General features: G+C 51.6%; 2 protein-coding genes across 2 annotated transcripts; both read left to right on the top strand.

The window, feature by feature from the left end:
* The first annotated feature begins 368 nt into the window (after positions 1–368).
* On the top strand, positions 369–3,403 carry LOC148593420 (uncharacterized). The gene is made up of 8 exons (XM_088530982.1): positions 369–405; positions 728–787; positions 1,250–1,371; positions 1,573–1,671; positions 2,117–2,270; positions 2,552–2,628; positions 2,930–3,025; positions 3,143–3,403. The coding sequence occupies exons 1-8, from the start codon at positions 369–371 to the stop codon at positions 3,401–3,403; spliced, it is 906 nt and encodes a 301-aa protein (XP_088387108.1).
* A 6,797-nt stretch (positions 3,404–10,200) lies between these two features.
* Positions 10,201–19,166, top strand: INPP5B (inositol polyphosphate-5-phosphatase B). Its single transcript, XM_088531162.1, has 16 exons — positions 10,201–10,386; positions 11,114–11,215; positions 11,639–11,753; positions 12,192–12,308; positions 13,342–13,529; positions 13,995–14,106; positions 14,263–14,372; positions 14,754–14,889; positions 15,498–15,608; positions 16,238–16,400; positions 16,560–16,795; positions 17,371–17,481; positions 17,843–17,927; positions 18,352–18,479; positions 18,723–18,834; positions 19,042–19,166. The coding sequence occupies exons 1-16, from the start codon at positions 10,250–10,252 to the stop codon at positions 19,164–19,166; spliced, it is 2,088 nt and encodes a 695-aa protein (XP_088387288.1). The 5' UTR covers positions 10,201–10,249.
* The last annotated feature ends 240 nt before the right edge of the window (positions 19,167–19,406 follow it).

Genomic DNA, 19,406 nt, shown 5'->3' on the forward strand with positions numbered 1-19,406 from the left:
GCTCGGCAGCGGTGCTCTGCGCGCCGCGGGAGAGGCGGCTGTGACGGAGAAGCCGATGTGCCCGGTCCCTTGGATGTGCCCCATGCCCGGCTCTGCTCTCAGGGCCCAGCTGCAGCCTGTGGCCTGCAGCTCCTCGCAGGAGATGGGCGCTCGTGCAGCTGATGGGGCCCGCGAGGGAACTTCTCGCGGGAGGCTGGAGCCTCTCCCCACATGGTGGATGGGCTCTGTGGGCAGGATGTGGTGGTGCCAGGAGCTGCTGTGGAGGAAGTGCCCTCTTCAGCTCCCAGACTTGGAGAAGGAGATGGCCTGGCCCCTCTGACTCTGCTTCTCTGCCAGGTCCCACCAGGGCACGTCGCGGGCGGCTGGAGATGGCAGGCTGCGGGCGCCTCGTCCTCCCCATCCAAGGTAATGGCGGTTCTGCTCCAGGAGGGAAAGCCGGGGCCTCCCAGGCAGGGCCAGGACCCCTCGCGCAGAGCCGAAGGCCTCCCTGGAGCAGGGGGTGTTGTTGGACCGCCCGGGGGGGTCCGTGCTGGCCGAGGGGGGCTGCAGGACTCCCTGCCGTGAGTTTGTCGGTGGGATTGTCCGTTGCCTCCCAAGAGGGACGAGCGCCCGGCTCGCCCTGGCGGGGCAGGGGCTGCCCTCGCGCCTTGAGCCGACCTGGCCGCTGCGGCGGCTGCTCGGGCTCGGAGCAAGGCTGTGGTGGCCTCGGAGCTCTCCTCTCTTGCAGGGCTGCTGCTCTGCACCTTGGCTCTGCACCTCTGCACCCAGGCCCCGCGCGCCGCCGCAGGTGAGCTCGGCACCCCAAGGGACACCTGGGGCTCCTGTGGGCGTCGGGGCAAAGCCATCGGGGGCAACTGGGACTCTGTCCCTGTCCCTCCGCCTGTGCTCTGTGCCATGAGCTGCAGTGGGGAACCTTTCTGCATGGTTTAGACCCCAGAAGCGCCTGTTCCTCACGATGCAGCTTGGCTGGAAGGGAAAAGGAGAAGCTGTAGTACAGTCTGTCTGTAGCACTATTGCAGGGACCACCTGCACTGCTGCCTCTGCCCTGCTTTTGGATTCTCCGTTCTCCAGCTGCCAAGGGTCTTGTGAGGGCCTCACTGGGACATCCCGTTGCTTAATGCCTTCCATATTCCAGCCTCAATATGGCTGATGCTTCCTGTAAATCCCCTTGGACTGCGCAATGGCTTGGAGGGGTACGCAGGACTTGCTGAGTGTTGCTTTCATGGTGGGGGTACTTTGGATCTTCCAGAGTCTGATGGTGCTTACAACTCCTCGGCGACCTCCAACTCCTCGGCAGCCTCCAACTCCTCGGCGGCCTCCAACTCCTCCTCAGGCCCTGACTCCTGGGAGAACGGCATAGAAGAAACCCCGGTGAGGAAGGGGGCTGTTGCTCAGGCCGTTACAACCCTGCAGAAAAGGTCTTGAGCGTGCGGGTCTCCTGTGGCGCTCGCGGTCCCACGGGAGCAGCTCCCTGGCGCGGAGGCTGCCGGGGCGCCGCGGGCAGGCGAGGAGCCGCGGTGCCGCCGCGGGAGCCGTGCTGTGCGCGGCACCTCCCGCCTGCTCTCCCTGCAGCTCACCTGCCAGAGCTTCGAGTGCGCCGGGGAGAGGTGCTACGAGGACGGAGCTTACGCCAACGCGACGCTCGCCTGCCCCGCTGGCTCCTACTGCGAGGTACGGGGCTTGCCTAGCCGGGGGCAGCAGGGGGAAGTCACAGAATCCCAGAATGGTTGAGGTTGGAAGGGACCTCTAGGGATCATCCAGTCCAACTCCCTGCTCCAGCAGGGACACCCAGAGCAGGGGCACAGGGTGACATCCAGGGGGGTTGGAGATCTCCAGAGAAGGAGCCTCCACAGCCTCTCTGGGCAGCCTGTGCCAGGGCCCTGTCACCCTCACAGGAAAGAAGTTCTTCCTCATATGGAGATTAAGCTACCTAAGTCATGAGAGTGCAAGTCTGTTTCCCCTTCTTCAGAGCACAAAACCTAGCATTTTAGTAGGTCTGTTACAATCTCCTGTTTGCCTTCTCTCCATCACCATCTGTGAGTTACTTTTGCTCCTTCTTCATGGCATCTCTTCATGCTTTTTCTAACGTTTTTTTCCTTTGGCTCCGCTATTGCAGCTCTACCGTTTCTCCAGCACGAACTACACAGCCCAGTGCAGCAGCAACTGCAGCGCGGAGATGTGCAGGGCCAACGGCAGCGTGAGCACGCAGCAGTGCGCTCTGGACTGCTGCGACTCCCCGCTCTGCCTCCAGCTCAACGCCACCTCCTACGGTAACTCCTCGCGGGGTCCCGCGGGGCTGCACCCCCAGGAAAGGGGCCGACACCTCCCTGCAGAGCAGCTGCACCCCGGGCTTCCCCATCCCTGGGGATTTTGCTGCTTTGGAGCACACTGGAGGGACGGGCTGGCTCAGCCCCGTGGAGGGTCACCTCGCGCCTCGGCTGGTGGCCCAGCCTTGCTGATGGGTGCTGGCCGCCCGGGTGCCCGCGTGGCTGCAGACCCGGCTCCACTGCACCAACGGGTCGTGCAAAACCTAATCCCGTGTCTGCTGCAGGGGACCTGCAGCCCAGCACCACACCGGCCACGACGACCACCACCACCACCAGCACCCCCCGAGCTCCTGCCCGAAACGTAGGTATCGGCTGCGCACGGGGTCCCATGCGGGCGGGAAGGGTCCACAGTGTTGGTTCAATGGACTAACCTGACTGTGTGGAGCTGTAGAGAGGGGACAGGGGTTGGTTGGTGAGGAATTGAAGCCTTTGTTCAGACAAAGGAAAAGGAGGCCTGAAACTTCTCCGTTCTGGCGCTGTTACAGTAGTGTTTCCTGCAGAATTGGAGATGGAGAGCTGTTAGTCTTTGATTAGTGCATCTAAGATGGCCAGTTCTCTGGACTGGTGAACATACAATTATCTTCTCTGGTCCTCCCTTGTAGGGGAAACTGTGTGCATCGTTCTCCTGCCACGGGGAGGGATGTTTCAAAGGCAAGAAGGCCGTTGCTGGCTGTACTGTTGGGCATGACTTCTGCGAGGTACCGCCTTGGGTTCGCAGGGCAGCGCGGTCCCCGGGCTGGCACCTGTGCCCGTCCCCTCCGTGAACGCCGGAGCGGAGCAGTGACCTGGCGGGCTAACGCCTCTCCTCCTTCCAGATGAAGAAGACGGGTCTGGGCTACGTGGCAGGCTGCAGCAGAGCCTGCAAGACGGCCAAGCCGGTCTGTGCGAGCGGAACGAAGGCGCCCTGTTACCAGGAGTGCTGCTCGGCCACCCCCAAGGCCAGCTGTCTCAAACTGGACGGCAAGGTCCACACCAACGGTGCCCAGCGGGCCCCGCTGGCCCCGCTCCTGGAGCTCCTGGCGTGCGGAATGGCCTTTCTCCTGAGTTCCAGGGGCTCTGCCTCCCTCTGGCAGTGAGCAGCACTCCCTCCCCGGAGCTCAGCAGCACTGTTAGGGGTCCTGTAGCTCTGCCTTCAGCCAAGGTTGCTATCACGTGCCCCTTGTCAAATTGATGTCCCAAGTCTGTCTTCCTCTGTGCAGGGTCAGTCCCATGGGGTGGCCCCAGGCCTCCAGAAAGCTCCTGCAGTTTGCTGGCTGACTCCAGCCTCCACGTGTGTTGTCCTCGCAGCACGGGGACAGGCAGAGCCAGCAAACTGCCCTGCAGCCTCCCTCCTGGGATAGGGTTTTCCTCGCCTTCTGCTCTCATGCCCTCGGGCTGCTCCTGCTGTTGAGCTGCTCCGTGAAGGGCAGGTCCTGACCATGGAGCCCCCCCGGCTCAGCACGGACGTGGGGCTCCCCAGCAGCGCGGGGACCCGGTGCTCTGCTCTGTGCCCGAGCTCCTGAGAGCAGGGGCCCCCAGCAGCTGCCCTGCAGGACGATGATCCCGCGGGGATGTGGCCGTCCCTGTCCCCTTTTGCTCAGCCTGAGCCTCCTCTGGGCTACAGGAGGAGCGGACAAATCCCAGGCGTCCCAGAACTCCGTGACATCTCTGTCAGCACCCCAGGCCGGCACCAGGGACACCGGAGGAGGGACGTGGTGGAAGGCAGGGGGAAGCGCGGGCAGGTGCCCCGCTCGCATGGCGGTGCCAGCAGGAAAACCCTGTTCTTAGCAACCCCGAGCAGCAGCTCCCGCCTCATCCCTCCCTGGCAGCTGCTGCTGCTGGGCTGGAGCCGCTCCAGATGCAGGACAAGCAGCCAGGGCCATCCCTGCCGCCTCGCTGCCCCACGGGCACCTCTCCTCTGAGAAACCTCCCCAATGTCCCCTTCCATCTCTGCTTTGCTGTCCCGCCTGGCCTCCCGCTTCCAATGTGGGCAGCTCTTTTTGCGTTAACTGTCTCTGTGCGATCCCTAGGTCTTGGCTGCCGCTCCTGCAAGCACTGAAAGAACCAATTTAGGCCAAACTCTCATATCTTTAGCGCGTAAAAGCTGGGATGGGTTCTGTTCCCTGGCAGACCTTGCTGTAATCAGATTGCACAATAAAACGGTAGCTCCGAGGTTTGGCGATGCGGCCGGCTCCTCTGGCAGTTTGGCAGAACGCGGCCGGGGGCCGCTGCGCTGCTCCTCCTCATGAAGGGACCTTCCCCCCGCGCCGCCGGCTGCTCCCACGCGCTGGCCCCGGGCCCGGACGCGGCCTGGCCGGCGGCTCTGAGGCCGGCGGCGGGGCCGGGTGGGGAGGAAGTGGGACGGAGCCGGGCGGCGGAGGCGGCGCAGGGCCCGGCAGGGCGGCCGCGGGGGAGGCCGCGGGGGTCGCTGGGGAGGGAGCGGGGCCGGGGGGCGGCAGGGAGGCTGCGCGCGGCCCCTTCCATCCCGGCAGCCGGGGCCGCCGCGGCGCAGGCCGGGAGGGGAGGGAGCAGCGCGGGCTGCGAGGCCCTCGGCCGCCACGGGGCCTCTGCGTGCGGCGCATCCCTGTGCGCTGCCCCGTCCCTGTCCCCTGCCCCGTCCCTGTCCCCTGCCCCGTCCCTGCGTGCTGTCCTGTCCCGTCCCCTGCCCCATCCCCGCGCGCTGCCACATCCCTGCACGTTGCGCTGTCCCCACGCACTGTCCCTGCACGCAGTCCTCATCCCCACGCGCTGCCCCTGTCCCCGCGCACTGTCCCGTCCCCGTGCGCTGCCCACAGGAGGCCTCTCTGCGGTGTCCCCCGCGCTGCCCTTCCCGTGGCCAGCGCGGAAGCTCCGCCACGTGTCCCCTCCAGCCTGCGCTCCCTCCCACGGCGCTCCCGGCGGCAGCACGGGCGGCTCTGGAGCCGCAGGGCCGGCCATGGACCAGTCGGTGGCCATCGAGGGGGCACTGGCGGCCGGGGAGACCTGCCTCATCATATCCTTTGTATGCGGGGGGACGCGGCGGGTGAGGCCTGCCGGGGGTGATGGCACCGCATCTCTGTGCCCCGGGTGCTCCTTGACAGGCGTCCGCACACGGTGCAGGGCACGCTGCCCGCCGGGGCGCAGCTGGACAGCCGGCTCCTGGGCCTGGTGCGCGGCCGCGACGGCCGGCACGCGTAGGTGGCGGCGCTTGTGGAGGTGGCGGCGGTGCTGGGGACTCGCTGCTGCCAGCGCTGGGTGGCGGTGGCGGCAGTGGTGGTCTCAGGGCCCTTGGTGGTGCTGGAGATGGGTTTTGTGCATATGGTGGTGGCTGTGGTGCAGGTGGCAGTAGGGGTAATGGTGGCAGTGGTTCTGGTGCAGGTGATGGCAGCGGGGCTGGTGCAGCTGGTGGCAGTGGTGGCAGTGGGGTTAGGGGTGGCAGTGGTGGCAGCGGGGCTGGTGCAGCTGGTGGCACTGGGGTGGTGGCAGCAGGGCTGTTGCTGGTGGTCGTGGCAGTGGCGCTGGTGGTGGCAGTGGTGGCAGTGGGGTTGGGGGTGGCAGTGGGGTGGTGACAGCGGGGCTGTTGCTGGTGGTCGTGGCAGTAGCGCTGCTGGTGGCAGTGGCGCTGCTGGTGGCAGTGGGGCTGGTGCAGGTGGTGGCAGTGGCGCCGCCGTCGCGGCGCGGGGGCTGCCCGTGCCCGCTCGCGCCCGCAGGCTCCACGTGTACGGCCACCGGCGCATGGCCATCGCGGCCGAGGACGTCTGGCTGGAGCGGCTCATCCCCATCGCGGGCGACTTCTCCGCGCAGGAAGGTAGGGGCGGGCGGCGGGGGGAGACGCCCCAGCCCCTTCCCCGCTCCCCGCTGACCCGCGTCGCTTCCCTTGCAGTGACACCCGAGAGCGAGCGCCGCGTCCCCGGTGAGGCGGGAGCCGGCGGGGAGGGGGGGCGCCCGCGCTCACCCCCTTTTCCGCGCTCACCGCCCCCTCCCGCGCAGGCGCAGACGTGGCGCTGCAGCTGCGCTGGGCGGGGCAGCGGCTCCTCGTGCAACTGCCCTTCGGCTCCCGCACGCGCGCCTTCCTGCGCCGCCTGCGCGCATGCGCCGCAGGTAGGCCGCCGCGGGGGCGGAGCCCTGGCTCGGGGGGCGGGGCCCTGACTCGGGGGCGGGGCCCGGGCGGGGCCGCGGCCGTTGCGCGCACGGCGCTGAGGCGATGAGCGCGGCGCGGCGGCCCCGCGCAGGTGAGCGCGGCCGGGCCGGGGCTGCGCGGGGCCCCGCTGCCGGGGCGGCCCGGGGGCGGCGGGCGCCATCCCCGACCCCATCCCTGCGCCGAGTCACTTTTGCTCTCCTTCCTGCTGGGGCTCCGCGCCTGCCTCCTCCTGCCACTCCTGGGGTCCGTCGTTCCCGGCCCCCTGGGAAGGGGAGAGAAGGGAAGGGAAGGGGAGGGAAGGGAAGGGGAGGGAAGGGAAGGGAAGGGAAGGAAAGGCTTGGGGCAGTTCTCGGGAAGCCGGGCGGGATGCAGTGCGAGCTGGAGCGCGGTCGCTCCGGCTTCACCCGCTTTTGGCCGGGCGCCCCTAATTCCCCGTGTCCGCTATCGGGGGTGGGGGCTGAGGCAGGGCCCGGGGGCGTCCGTGGGACGTGGGGCATCCGTGGGACGTGGGGCGTCCGTGGGGCCCGGGGGCGTCCGTGGCGGGGAGGCTGCCCTCAGCCCGCAGCCGCCGCAGAGGTGCCGTTTCCAGGCTTCCTGAGGCGTTTAGGGGTCTCTTTTCTCTTCCATTAGCAGCACAATATGCTCCCCGGCATCCCTTGTTGGGGTCTTTCTTACCCCAAGCTGATCTATTGCAGCTTAGGAGTCGCCGTGCCCTGTCTTGTCCTTGCCCGGCTGTGCGCACCCAGTTAGCAGCTTTCCCGAGGAAGTCAAAGGGCATGTAAATGACGTGCAAATGCTCCTGCTTGACAACAGCTCATTTTTTTATGTCTATACGTTAATGAAAGAGAGCACCTGTAAAGGGATTTAAATGTGTTTTAACTTGTATGGTTTATATTCACGCCTTTGTTTAAAACCCTTATCTAAAATCCTCCCTGTGTGTACGTGAGTGCCATCACAGCTTCGGTTTTGCTCCATTTTGGGACAGTAACAAGAACCAAGTTACTCCCTCCAGCCAAATGTGGTGTCGTCCCCTCATGGTTGCTCAGACTTTCATTACGCAAAGAGTCTTTATTTATTTTCTCTTCTTTCCCAACAGTATGGGGAGCTTGTTCTGCAGGGGCTTCCTGTGATGGGTTAAACTGATATAACTAATGACAAAGCTCATTTAATTCTCCTTTTAGAGCACTAAGCCGGGTGATAGGTTACTCTGCTGTAAAACAGCATTTATAATGTATGTACTATGTACTTTTAATGAGAAAGTCTTATTAAAAGCCATTTTTTTAGCCATGCTAACTTGAATGCTCCTGGACTCAGCAACTACTCTCAGTTGAGCTAATCATCCACATATAGTTAGGGCTCTTCTTAGATCACTCTCTCCTTCTTGGTGATATTTTGGTTTCAGTACCAAATTCTCCATAAAATTGCCGAAACTTCTGCATAGGAACAGTAAAATACACATCCAGGAAACATGTCTGTCTGGATGAACTCTGTGGGAGGGCTGAAAGGGGTGATACTCCCTCTGAAGACATTTCTGCCAGTGGACATGTGCGCAGCTGAAGTCAGGTTTTGTTTATCAAGGTCTCTTCATCTCTACATGACTTTGTGTGATCTGTAATGAGATTCGAATCACGTGCTCCTCTGAAATCAACCTCTGATAAATCCTCTTAACCAGTCTTGAGTCTCAGAGGGCCCCATGGCCTCTCCACATCAGTTTGCACTCTGAGGGCTTAGGTCAAGTCCTTTAAGTTCTGGTTTGTGCTTGTTTTGGAGCGTGGACTGTGACAGCAAAATCCTGAAATTTTCTGTGTTGTCACTAAAGGGGAAGCTCAGCTGAATGAACCTTATAATGAACCTTATATACAGTTTCTATCATTAGATTTATGTGCAAGGTAGCATCATCTTGAGATTGCTGTTTATGCATCTTAAACATGTAAATCCTCACACAGAATCCCCACACTTTCAGCTGTTATTTTGCCAGTTGTAGCTGAAACAATGTGGCTGAAAGACTGGGTATGTTGTGATGGCGAAACATGATGTGTTTTGTCATGGGTGCGTAAGTAGCTCCCCTGTAATTTTCTAGGAATGTGCAGTTTACATTGAGACACTGGTTGCTCTCCTGAGTGCAGCTGGCTCCTGCGGTGACTCTGTTCTGGGAGTGACTTATGTGGTGCTTGTGTCTCCAGAAACGGGCAGAACTCCTCTAAACGGGGAAGGGGGTGATAGCTATATATTTTTTTCCCTTTCTTTGCTTTCGTAAATGCTTTCGTTCTGCTGCTCCCCATGACCTTATGGCATATTAGTGTAAATTGTTCCCCTGGAAGGGAGACTGCAGCATCACAGACCAGTTCTTCCAAAATAAGCTTTATTATCAGTCAACTGAAAGACAGAATGTAGCTCGCTTTGTTTCTTCATATGAATCTTAATTATAGCCCGCTTACAGTTTTTTTTTCCCTCTGCATCATGTTTTGATGTATTAAAGAACACTTGATGTTTCATAGGAGGCTTTATTTTCTTTTTCCAGAAGCAGCTGCGTCTGAAGGCATCAAGCAGAATGGAAAAAACATTGCGGTTAGTCAGAACTGGAGCCATGACAGCACTGATAAAACTCCTTCTAGGTATGCTGTATCTCTCATTATTTTTATAAGTTAGCTGAGGTCCTCCCAGGTCGTCTGTGTATTGGCAGTGAACACACATGTAGCACCAAGCTTCTGGGTACTTGGTGTGATTGTGCGTGGATGGAAAGAGCCAAGGCAAACAAATTGTTGATGCTTCAGTGTTTAAAGGAAGAAAAAAAGAAATTGCAGAGAACTTTTTTTGGACTTCCTGTTTTTTAGCTGAAAATTAAGAGTGGGGAAGTTGGTGTCTCTGGTTCTGGTGTATGCGTCTGTGCAGACATCCGTGGTCAAAGAATCTTGCTGCTGCATAAGCGAGTTCCATCTGCTGGTTATGCTGTTGGCTGCACTTAGACATAAGGGGGCATCCGGAGGCTGCAGTTGGGAGAGCAAAAAGTTCAGCATGAGCTCTTAGATCTCCAGTGGGAATTTCAACACTGCCACTCAGAGATGCAGTCCTGCTAGTTCACTTTATTGGGGAACTGTCTCACGGAGGCACTCTTAAAATGTTATGGTTACGTTTTCCAGTTCCCAGGACGTTGTGGACCCTGCTGCCTATCCTTCCAAACCTCTCTGCGTGCTTTCTCTGGCACTTTTACGTAGGCTGTTGCACGACATAAATAAACGGTTGCTTATTTCTGGGAACTCCAGCTGTAGAATTATAATTGTTGCAAAATGAGTTCACAACAAGTCAGCCAGAGCCACAGGGGACTAAATATAGCCACCTCTATGAGCATCTGTTCTTCTCTGCCTCCTTTCTAGACAAAGCTAGGAGTTTTCACTCAAACCTTTTTAAACAAACATCGTTTTTTCATTCTTTTGCTGAGGTCAGGTCTGAGTAGGGGCAGTGGATGAAGAGATTTGCATCTCCTTGCTTCAGTTAGCAGGAAACGTGTACAGCTTGTACCACATCCGGGTGGATAAGGCCTGCTGTGAATCAGCAGCCTGTATCAGTTTCATAAAAGCAGTTTGCAATTTCAGTTAAACCAGTGTAAATTATTTTATTTGGAGAAGCTCTGAACTGTTCTAAACTCTTCCTTTCGGTCTTGCTTGTTCATCTTGTACATTGATTATCTTTAATGAAATGGATAAATGTGAAGCAAATCCCTCAGCAGCAGCAATGAGCTGTTAACTGAGTATTCTGGAATTCTTCATGTATTTCTGTTTTCATTTACAGGCAAAGCAAAGTGAAACCTGAAGTAACAAGTGAAATGGTGCGATCCTCCAGTGTGATGGTTTCAAATAAGGCATCTATGTTATCAGAACCAAAGTTTGGGCTAAGAGATACTATTGTTAAATCTCAGCTTTTACAAAGGGAAGATTCCTACACGAATATCCAGAACTTCAGGTAATGATGATTACTGAGCAAAATTTGTTTTTTCTAGGGGAGGAGTAAGTAGACAAAAACTTCCAAAATTAATCTTGTACATTATTTCATTTGGTAACTCTGCAAAGAAGAAAATAGTTTTCTTTTTTTAAATGTGGTTGATGTTTTCCAGAACACCTTTATTTTTTATGCACTAGCAGAGAAGAATTTCATTCATGGTTCTATCAAGGATTGCCCCAGGGTTCCTTTTCAGCAAATGGCCTTTTCAAAGTGCTTATTTCAGATTGTGCCTGGAAATTAATCAATTCTGTGATCTCTGACCGTCTCTGCTTCTGTTCATAGATCCTTGTAGAAGTTCCAATAAGCTCATAAGAGCTTGGGTGAAATAAATAATTAGCACAAAAACCTTACTGTGCTTAAAATCCTCTTATGCAAGTTGTTCTGTGAATTTGTTATTTAAAATTGCTATTTCAATGAGCTCTATTCTTAAGTGTTTTTTACAGCATGTGCCACCTCATGTAAAATTGCCATTGTAATAAAATAATTTTATTTAAACTTTGTTAGGTTGTCCTGGTCTTCCCTTCTCTCTCTGCCCCAGGAACAAGTTATTCCAAAAGTTATCTGTAGCATTAAGTGTTGGCTGATAACAATGGTGCTTCTGTCAACTCTGGAGCTTGCAGATCTTGGATTTTAGCAAAATATTTTTTCTCCTTCTCTCCTTCTTTTCCTTCTCTCCTTCTTCTCCCAGATTTTTTGTTGGGACATATAATGTGAATGGTCAGTCACCCAAGGAGAGTCTCTGGCCTTGGCTGAGATGTGATGCTGAGCCTCCAGATATTTACTGTGTGGGGTGAGTAAATACTTTCTGGTTCATCCTTTCAAAATTTGGCTGTGGTTTGCTTGCTTCTGAATCTCTAGCATGTAGCTTTTTGGCCAAGACGTCACAACTAAAGAATGTTTGTATTGCTTTACTCCTTTGCACAGCTTAAGAGTGTGCATTTGCATAGTCTAAAAGGGCTCTTAATCTGGTAGTGTTTGGATGCTCTGGGTCTCTTTTCAAAATTTTAAATTGCATTCATTTTAATAATAACAGTAATTTCGCTTTATTTTTGACACACCTGACATAACTGAATTCGTGTTCTTGGTTATAAATTCAGTGTGAAAAGTGTAAAGTGATTTTCATTCTTCCCCGGAAGAAAGGATTGGAATGTTCAAAACCAAAAAAAATCAAACACACAAGTGCATGCATCCATGGGTTCCTTCCTCTTAACAGTTTCCAGGAGCTTGATCTGAGTAAAGAAGCCTTCTTTTTCAATGACACACCGAAGGAAGAAGAATGGTTTAAAGCTGTAACTGATAGTCTTCACCCAGATGTCAAATATGCCAAGGTAAATGTGGCTTTTGGGAAGGTTTATTTCAGTCTGGAATCAGTTTCCACTTGGGCTTCATTTCAGTTTGCTTTTTGCCTGTTTCACTGCCTGGTGCAGTGCTTTGTGAGGGGATCTTGGTAGAAATACTGCTTGTGTTTTGACTCACGCTACTTAAGTCTAGTTTGTCTTTTGTCTTTTTTGAGGGAAGGCCCTTCTATGGGCTGTTTGTTGTAGACGTTGCTTTGAGGATCAGCTTCCTTGATAGGGATTTTGATCCTCGATTCCTTATTGTGCAGCGGGGCTATGTACTGTACGTCACGCAGGTACACTGAATCAGGGTAGAAATGTTTTTTTTTACCTGTATTTTGATGAGCCATGCAGATTAGGGGGTGATAAGCTTTTTCACATCAAATTTCTCCCATTATAGTATTTAATGCAGGAGGGCCATTTTTTCAGGTGAAACTTGTGCGACTGGTGGGAATAATGCTTCTGTTGTATGTGAAAGCAGACCTTGCCTTGAACATCTCCGAGGTGGAAACTGAGACTGTGGGAACCGGAATCATGGGGAGAATGGTAAGAATGATAACTGTGCATGAGAAGTGGTGAGTTCCTTTAGGACTGCACTCCTCAATTGCCACAATTGTCCTTCCAAGAAAGAATGCCTCTAGGAAAATAGTTCTGTCCCTGTGACAGCTCAGGGTGTTCCTAGAAGGAATTGCCATGTGCTGTCAAAGCCTCAAAGATCTTAAGAGAATCTTTCCTGGAGACTTTTTTTTTTTTTATATTGCACGTGCTGGACTGTGCGGGCCCCAGCTCTCATGCGAGAGTTCAGTGCTGGCCGTGGCTTTGCCCAAGGCAAACGATGCAAGGAAACATGGATAAAAACCATATCTATTCAGGTTTAGAGTTTTCTTGGGGAGGACTTGGCCCCATATGACCGTTCTGTGTGGTTGGAATGAAATCTGTTCCCTCTGAATTTACTGTGAGGGTGACAGATCCCTGGCACAGGCTGCCCAGAGAGGCTGTGGAGTCTCCTCTGGAGATCTTCAAACCCACCTGGATGTCACCCTGTGCCCCTGCTCTGGGTGTCCCTGCTGGAGCAGGGGGTTGGACTGGGTGATCCCTAGAGGTCCCTTCCAACCTCAGCCCTTTTGTGATTCTGTGAATGTAATTTCTGCAAGCATTGCAGCCCAGCTTGGTGAAAGCATTTTTGGCAGCTAAGTCCCAAGCTTCATCCTGTCTTTTAAATTGCTTATGGTCTATGCTGAAAGATCCAGTTTGTCACTAGAGGAGCTTCAGGTCTTATTGAAACAACTGACCTGCTTTCTTCGTGATTTTAATTTCCTTTTTTATTAGCTAAATCCTGAACTACAAATGGGGTTCCGTGTGCTTGTTTGCTTGCTTCTGTCACTGTGTGCAACCCTGACATGAGTTACTGACCTAAATATATGAAGCTTATGAATTGGGGCTTTCAGCCTTGTCCTTCCTCTGGGATTAAATGGTCTGCATGAATCTTCTGGCCTGTCTACTACTGTTAACTCATTTAGGGCTTCATCTGCTGTGCACAGGAAAGCTTTTGACCCATGTCTTTGTCTTTATCTTTCAGGGTAACAAAGGTGGTGTTGCCATAAGATTCAAGTTCCATAACACTAGTATATGCATTGTGAATTCTCACCTTGCAGCTCATACAGAGGGATATGAGCGGAGGAACCAGGACTTCAAAGACATCTGCTCTCGGATGCAGTTCTGCCAGACGGATCCAAATTTACCATCTCTCACTATCAGCAAACATGAGTATGTTTCTGTTTGTGCCTGTGGCAGGAAAGAATATAGCAGATATAAGGTACTCTCAGCAGGGAGTTGTGAAGAGTTGTCTAGCAATTTAAACATTAGCCTTGAGGACTACGGAATTCTGATTATTTGCCTTCTTCTGTTTCCCCATGCCTCATTCTTTTTATTTTCTGTTTTGTTTCTTTTTTTTTTTTTAATAAGCATGGGGTAATAATAAAGCACTGGTTAAAAGCCAGTGACAAACATGCAGACTGGGAATTAAAAAGAAAAGATGCAAAAGAGAAAAATGTGGTTTTTCTTCCAAGTGCTCATTCTTGTAGTCTCAGATGTATAAAGGTAAATATAGCCCCCATTAGAAGAACTCACGCTTGCATTAGATGACTTAAGGCACTGCTGCTTAGCTCTCTTTCTGGCTCAGAGCCAGCTTAGGTCTGGGACATCTTTAGGCCTCTGTGTGTTCTCTTTCAGCGTGATCATATGGTTGGGTGACCTCAACTATCGTCTGGAAGAACTGGATGTTGCAAAAGTGAAGCAGCTTGTAGATGAGAAGGCATTTCTAGTGCTTTCCCAATATGACCAGGTACTGAGGTGTTTCACCTACATGCTTGGTGGTGGGGTTGCTAGAAACAGTCCAGGAACTTCTTGACCTTCTCAGTGTTGACCATTCCCCTTCTAGCTCCTGCAGGACTTGTGCTTGAGCTTATTTAAAAGTAAATCTGACTTCCTTCCTTCATAGCTGAAGAGGCAGATGAATGCCAATGCAGTCTTTGAAGGCTTTACAGAAGGAGAGCTTTCTTTCCAGCCAACATACAAATATGATACTGGTTGTGATGACTGGGACACAAGGTACAGTGATCACCTCATACATGGCACCATCAAGCCTAATATTGTTATTGTTGAGGCAGTAAAAACAAAGCTGGAGTCGCAGATCTATTGGCTAGTAAGAACACTCTTGAGATTATGGCTGTTCTCTCTCAGTTCCAAAATCTATCTTCAGTTCTTCAGAAAAGGTAAAAAGTCAGGAGTATTTTAGAGAGACCTAATAGCAGACGTTCAAACCGAGTTTCTTTGAGAACTTACTAAAATTTCACCACCAGCTTTAATAAAAAACTAGCCCCAGGTCATGTGAGGAGATATGGTAGGACCCTAGCAGAGCAGTGTCTGCCTCGTGTTGTTAATCCACCCCAACTGTGCTGGGGAGCTGTCATTTTCCCTCTCTGGTTTCAGTGAGAAGTGTCGTATTCCCGCATGGTGCGATCGGATCCTCTGGAAAGGCCAGAACATCACTCAGCTGAGCTATCGCAGCCATATGGCTTTGAAGATCAGTGATCACAAGCCAGTTAGCTCTGTGTTTGATATTGGGGTAGGTACAGCTGGACTGAAGGGAATAATAGTGCTGACCTTGTCCTCTGGGGGAGGACAGAAGGGAGCAGGGGGTAGCTGCTCCTGGCAATTGTCTCCCTTCCCCTCCCTTGCTTCTATGGCACACATAGAGAACAATAGCTTGTAAGGTGGGCTAGGTAATATCTTGAGATAGGATCATTGTTCAGAGTAAGCTAGGGTTGTGATAAGTGATACTTCACTTAAGCAGAATAATTAATGAGTCTCTGTAGGTATTTTTTCTTCTTTTTTCCTTTGCTCTCCTTTGCTCTTTTTTTTTTTTTCTTCCCCTGACCAGTTTCTCAGAAACTTGCAGTGCAGGAGTGCTACCTCATGGGCAGTGCAGTGCTGCGTTGTCAGACTTTACGAAGCCGATCTAGTGTTGACTGGGTGGCTCTTGCTAGTTATGGCAGAGTCCTTTACTGCTGGATCCAGAGGAGATCTTGAAGTATTGCTGGCTTTATTCAGTACATTTGTTGTGTCCGCTAGTGTATTATTAAAATCAAATTACTTCATATGTTTCGGTCTCCTTTCTAGCTTTCCTGCAGAGGTGCAGGAAATGCCATTTGATGCGGTTCATGTCCTTTGCAGATAAAGGTTGTGAATGAGGAGCAATATCGAAAAGCATTTGAGGAAATAGTGCGCTCCCTGGATAAGATGGAGAATGCCAACATCCCCTCGGTGACCCTTTCCCGGAGAGAGGTAGGGTGTGATAATGTGACGCAAATCCTTGGAGAAATGAAGCAAGCTCGAACCCCAGAAACGCACTGTAGCTGTGGAAGTGCATCAGATAGACGCAGAGTCAGGTTCCAAAGTTCAGTGTATTGCCTTTCCACAAGTTTCTGTTTACAATCTCTGTCTTTGTTTCTATTTAGACAGAGGCAAATTTCATTCAAGGTACCAGAGTGAAGTTTACAAACTTGTTATTCGTTGAAATGGGGAGTGAGACAGTAAAAGAGCTGTCTGCTTCCTACTTTTACTTGTGCTTAGAAACATAAAATGTAAAACAGTGAGGGATTTGTAGGTCACAAAACTAGCATTTACCTTTTGTGCTGGGAACTAGAAAAGAGAAGCAGCTGGGACCCTTTGTGGCTAGAGCTCTCTTTTCCCCAAGTTATGTGAGGGGAGTATTTGCTCTCCAAGCCTCTCTGGGTATGCAGAGTAACCAAATGTAATCCCATTTAATCCTGGAAGAACTGGGATATGGGAGGAGTAGGGTTAATCTGAATATTTTGCTGCTTAGTGATTAAACTCTGGGATATGAGAAATTGCTGGTGGTGCTTGGCCAAGTGTGACCGGCTGGCAGCGTTGACTTTGACATTTGTTTCCAGTTTCATTTTACAGATGTTAAGTATATGCAGCTGCAGATAGAGAAGTTCACAATTCGCAATGGCCAAGTGCCTTGCCAGTTTGAATTCATCAGCAAACCAGATGAAGAGACCTACTGCAAGGAATGGCTGATTGCCAATCCCAGTAAGGGCTTTCTACTCTCAGGTGAGTTTCTCAGTGTTCACTGTTATTGAGTAATTTTTGTCACCTTAGTGAGTTTAGCTCCCACTGCTATTTTGGGAATGTTGTTCCTGCTTGCTGTCTTGTTTTTTTTATTTTATTTTATTGAGCACATTTGTTTTATTTTTTACCATCTTCCTGCAGATTCTGAGGTCACAATTGAGTTGGAGTTGTTTGTTAATAAATCAACAGCTACACACTTAAACTCTGGCGAAGATAAACTTGAAGATATCTTGGTCTTGCATCTTGACAGGGGGAAGGATTATTTTATATCTGTAACTGGAAACTACTTGCCTAGTTGCTTTGGGTCTCCCATTCATACACTGTGTTACATGAGGGAACCTATCCAGGACATGTCAGCAGAGTCTATTCGGGAACTCGTGAGTTAAAGATAGAACTTACCTTCTGAATCCACAAGAACCCTTAAAACCTGATGATTAAGTCCTGCTTATTACTTAAAGAGCCTTCTTCCTCCTCCCTGCTCTGTAATCTGAGAATGCTGATGCAATCTTCAGTGCACCTTCTTCAGACCTTGCTTTAATGCTTCACATGGATGAATCAACCCATATCATATAGAGCACTGAAAGTAAGATATTGTTTGCTCTGCCTGCACATCAAAAATATTAAAGAAATAAAATAAAGGTGTGCGACTTCGGAACGTAGATTTTGGCCATGAAGCCATTGGCTTCACACTACTGAATGGAGATGTGTGTTCGTGAGGCATGATGTAACATTTAGCTTGATTTGATGGTGTGTGCTGCATGTTTATGAGAACAGCTTGTTCTTTCTGCTTGGGCCTGTGATATGAGCATGCCTGTCATTCCAGTCTTGTTTGTAGACCGGTGAGTGAAGCTGCAGTCTCCTCACCAGTCTTGATTCTTCCTGTCAGTTTTGTGAAGCAGAACTGAATAAGAAGTTGGCCAGCTCCTTTTTCCTCACCCCTCCCTCTCTTTAGACCTTGATGCCACTACACATGATGGACGACATTCAAGCTGAAAAGCCTCTGGACATTCCAAAAGAACTGTGGATGATGGTGGATCACTTATACCGTAATGCTTCCCAGCAGGTTGGTAGTGCTTGCACCTGAACCACAACAGAATTTTTTTAGTATTTAGTTTGGTTTTGAAGAAGCTAGTCGGAAGGGTAATCTTTGCTACCTGTGGGTGTGTGGCCATGCTAAAGGCAGCTAGAGGTCCAGGCTTGCACTGTTCTTGCTGGTGATTTAGAGCTGCATGAGCAGCTGTTCTTTGGTTTTGTTTTCTACTGTAGGGCCCCAGTTGGGCACTGCTTATGGTGAAATTTGTGCTGGCAACTACTAATCTGGAGAGATTTTTCAGGATAATGTATATGTTATTTGGGTAAAAGAAGCACTGCCATTATATCTTGCATTTTTTATTGAGTTTGATTCATTATTTTCTTCTTTGCAGGAGGACCTGTTTCAGCAACCAGGCCTCAGATCTGAATTTGAGCAAATCCGAGACTGTTTGGACAAGGGAATGCACGATACCCTCTGTATCCTTTTTAGATTGATGTCCAGTAAGGCTCACTGTGCTCTACCAAATATCTAAGCTGAAAAAGGTTTCAGCAATCATCTTTGCACTGCCATGAATTTTTTTTTGTTTTGATTTTTAAATCACCATCTCTCATCTCATGATAACTGAGTTGTGCGGTCATTTAATACTAGTTGCAAGGAGTACCAGTGCTTCTGAAGTCCTTGCTGCATTCATGAATGATTGCTGATGAGTTACACGAGTGCCCAACTGCAAACAAAAGCAGTATTTACTATGTGGAGTCAAGCCATTTAATTTAATGTAACTGTTAAATTTAACAATTTAAAGGAGGCTTTCTTGCAGACCTAAGCGAAGTGGAATCTTTCAAGAGAAAAGCTACCAAAATGGACCATGCTGTGCTTGCCTCTTCCTTAACTCTGGATCAGTTGGCAACAACCATTCTGTGGCAGAAGCCTTGCTGCTCTTCCTAGAGAGCCTGCCAGAGCCCATCATTTGCTACAAGTTCTATGCCAGCTGCTTGGAGTGCTCCAACAGCCTCTCGCTGAGCAGCCAGGTAACACAGGCTTCCTGTGCAGGATCCTTTCTGCAATCCCCAAAGGAGGTGCAGCAGGCTGACTTGTTCCAAACAAAAAATAGGTTTTTGCTCTCAGTAACTTAAGCATTTGATACTAGAAAGGACCTATAACTTCTAGGTCATTAAGAGACATTAGTATTTTCAGCTAAATGCAATGTTGTTAGTAGTTAAAGCTGCTAAACCATTAGTGCTTCTTCAATGCATTTTTTTTTCTTTCCTAAGATTATCTCCAAATTGCCCAAGTGCCATAAAAATGTCTTTGAGTATCTGATGGCATTTCTTCGAGAACTACTCAAAAACTCACGGAAAAACCATTTGGATGTGAATATTCTCGGTAAGGCAAGCCAAAACCCTTCTGTTCACTGGACTCTAAAAGTTTGCATTAACATGTTTCTTCAGTGTGATTGCAACTGGGTCCTTTACTATTTGAAGAACTTAGTGAGCAAAAAAACCCTTAAAAAAAGAAAAAAAGAAAAGAAGATGGAATTGCTCTCCATACTCCGCTCCTGACGGTCTCTTATTGTTTGTGTTTTTCCTGCAGCTAGTGTGTTTGGCGGCTTATTACTGCGGCCTCCTCCTGGCCATCCCAAGCCTGACATAACGGCCAAAAAGAAAGCTCAGCAGTTTATCCAGCAGTTCCTCTCGGACGAGGAGGACTGGCCGTGACCTTCACCCTGGGCCGCTCTGCTCTTTAGCTGTCGCATTGCTGTAAAAATACTTTTGTACAGGATGTTAGCGCGGTTTTTTGGGGGATTTCGCAGTGTTTTATACAACATGTTGCTATTAAAGGCAGCTTGGGCCGGTGCTGTCGCCCGTCGCTCTCCACAAGATGGGGGGGGGTGGGGGGGAGGGGGTGTCCTCGGACGGCTCCGCCCTCCTCGGGCGGGAGGCCCCGCCCCGGCCGCC

The sequence above is a fragment of the Tinamus guttatus genome, unplaced genomic scaffold (assembly GCF_059628265.1).
Source record: "Tinamus guttatus ecotype Peru unplaced genomic scaffold, ASM5962826v1 Tinamus_guttatus_pri_ptg000397l, whole genome shotgun sequence".
In the NCBI taxonomy this organism is placed as follows: domain Eukaryota; kingdom Metazoa; phylum Chordata; class Aves; order Tinamiformes; family Tinamidae; genus Tinamus; species Tinamus guttatus.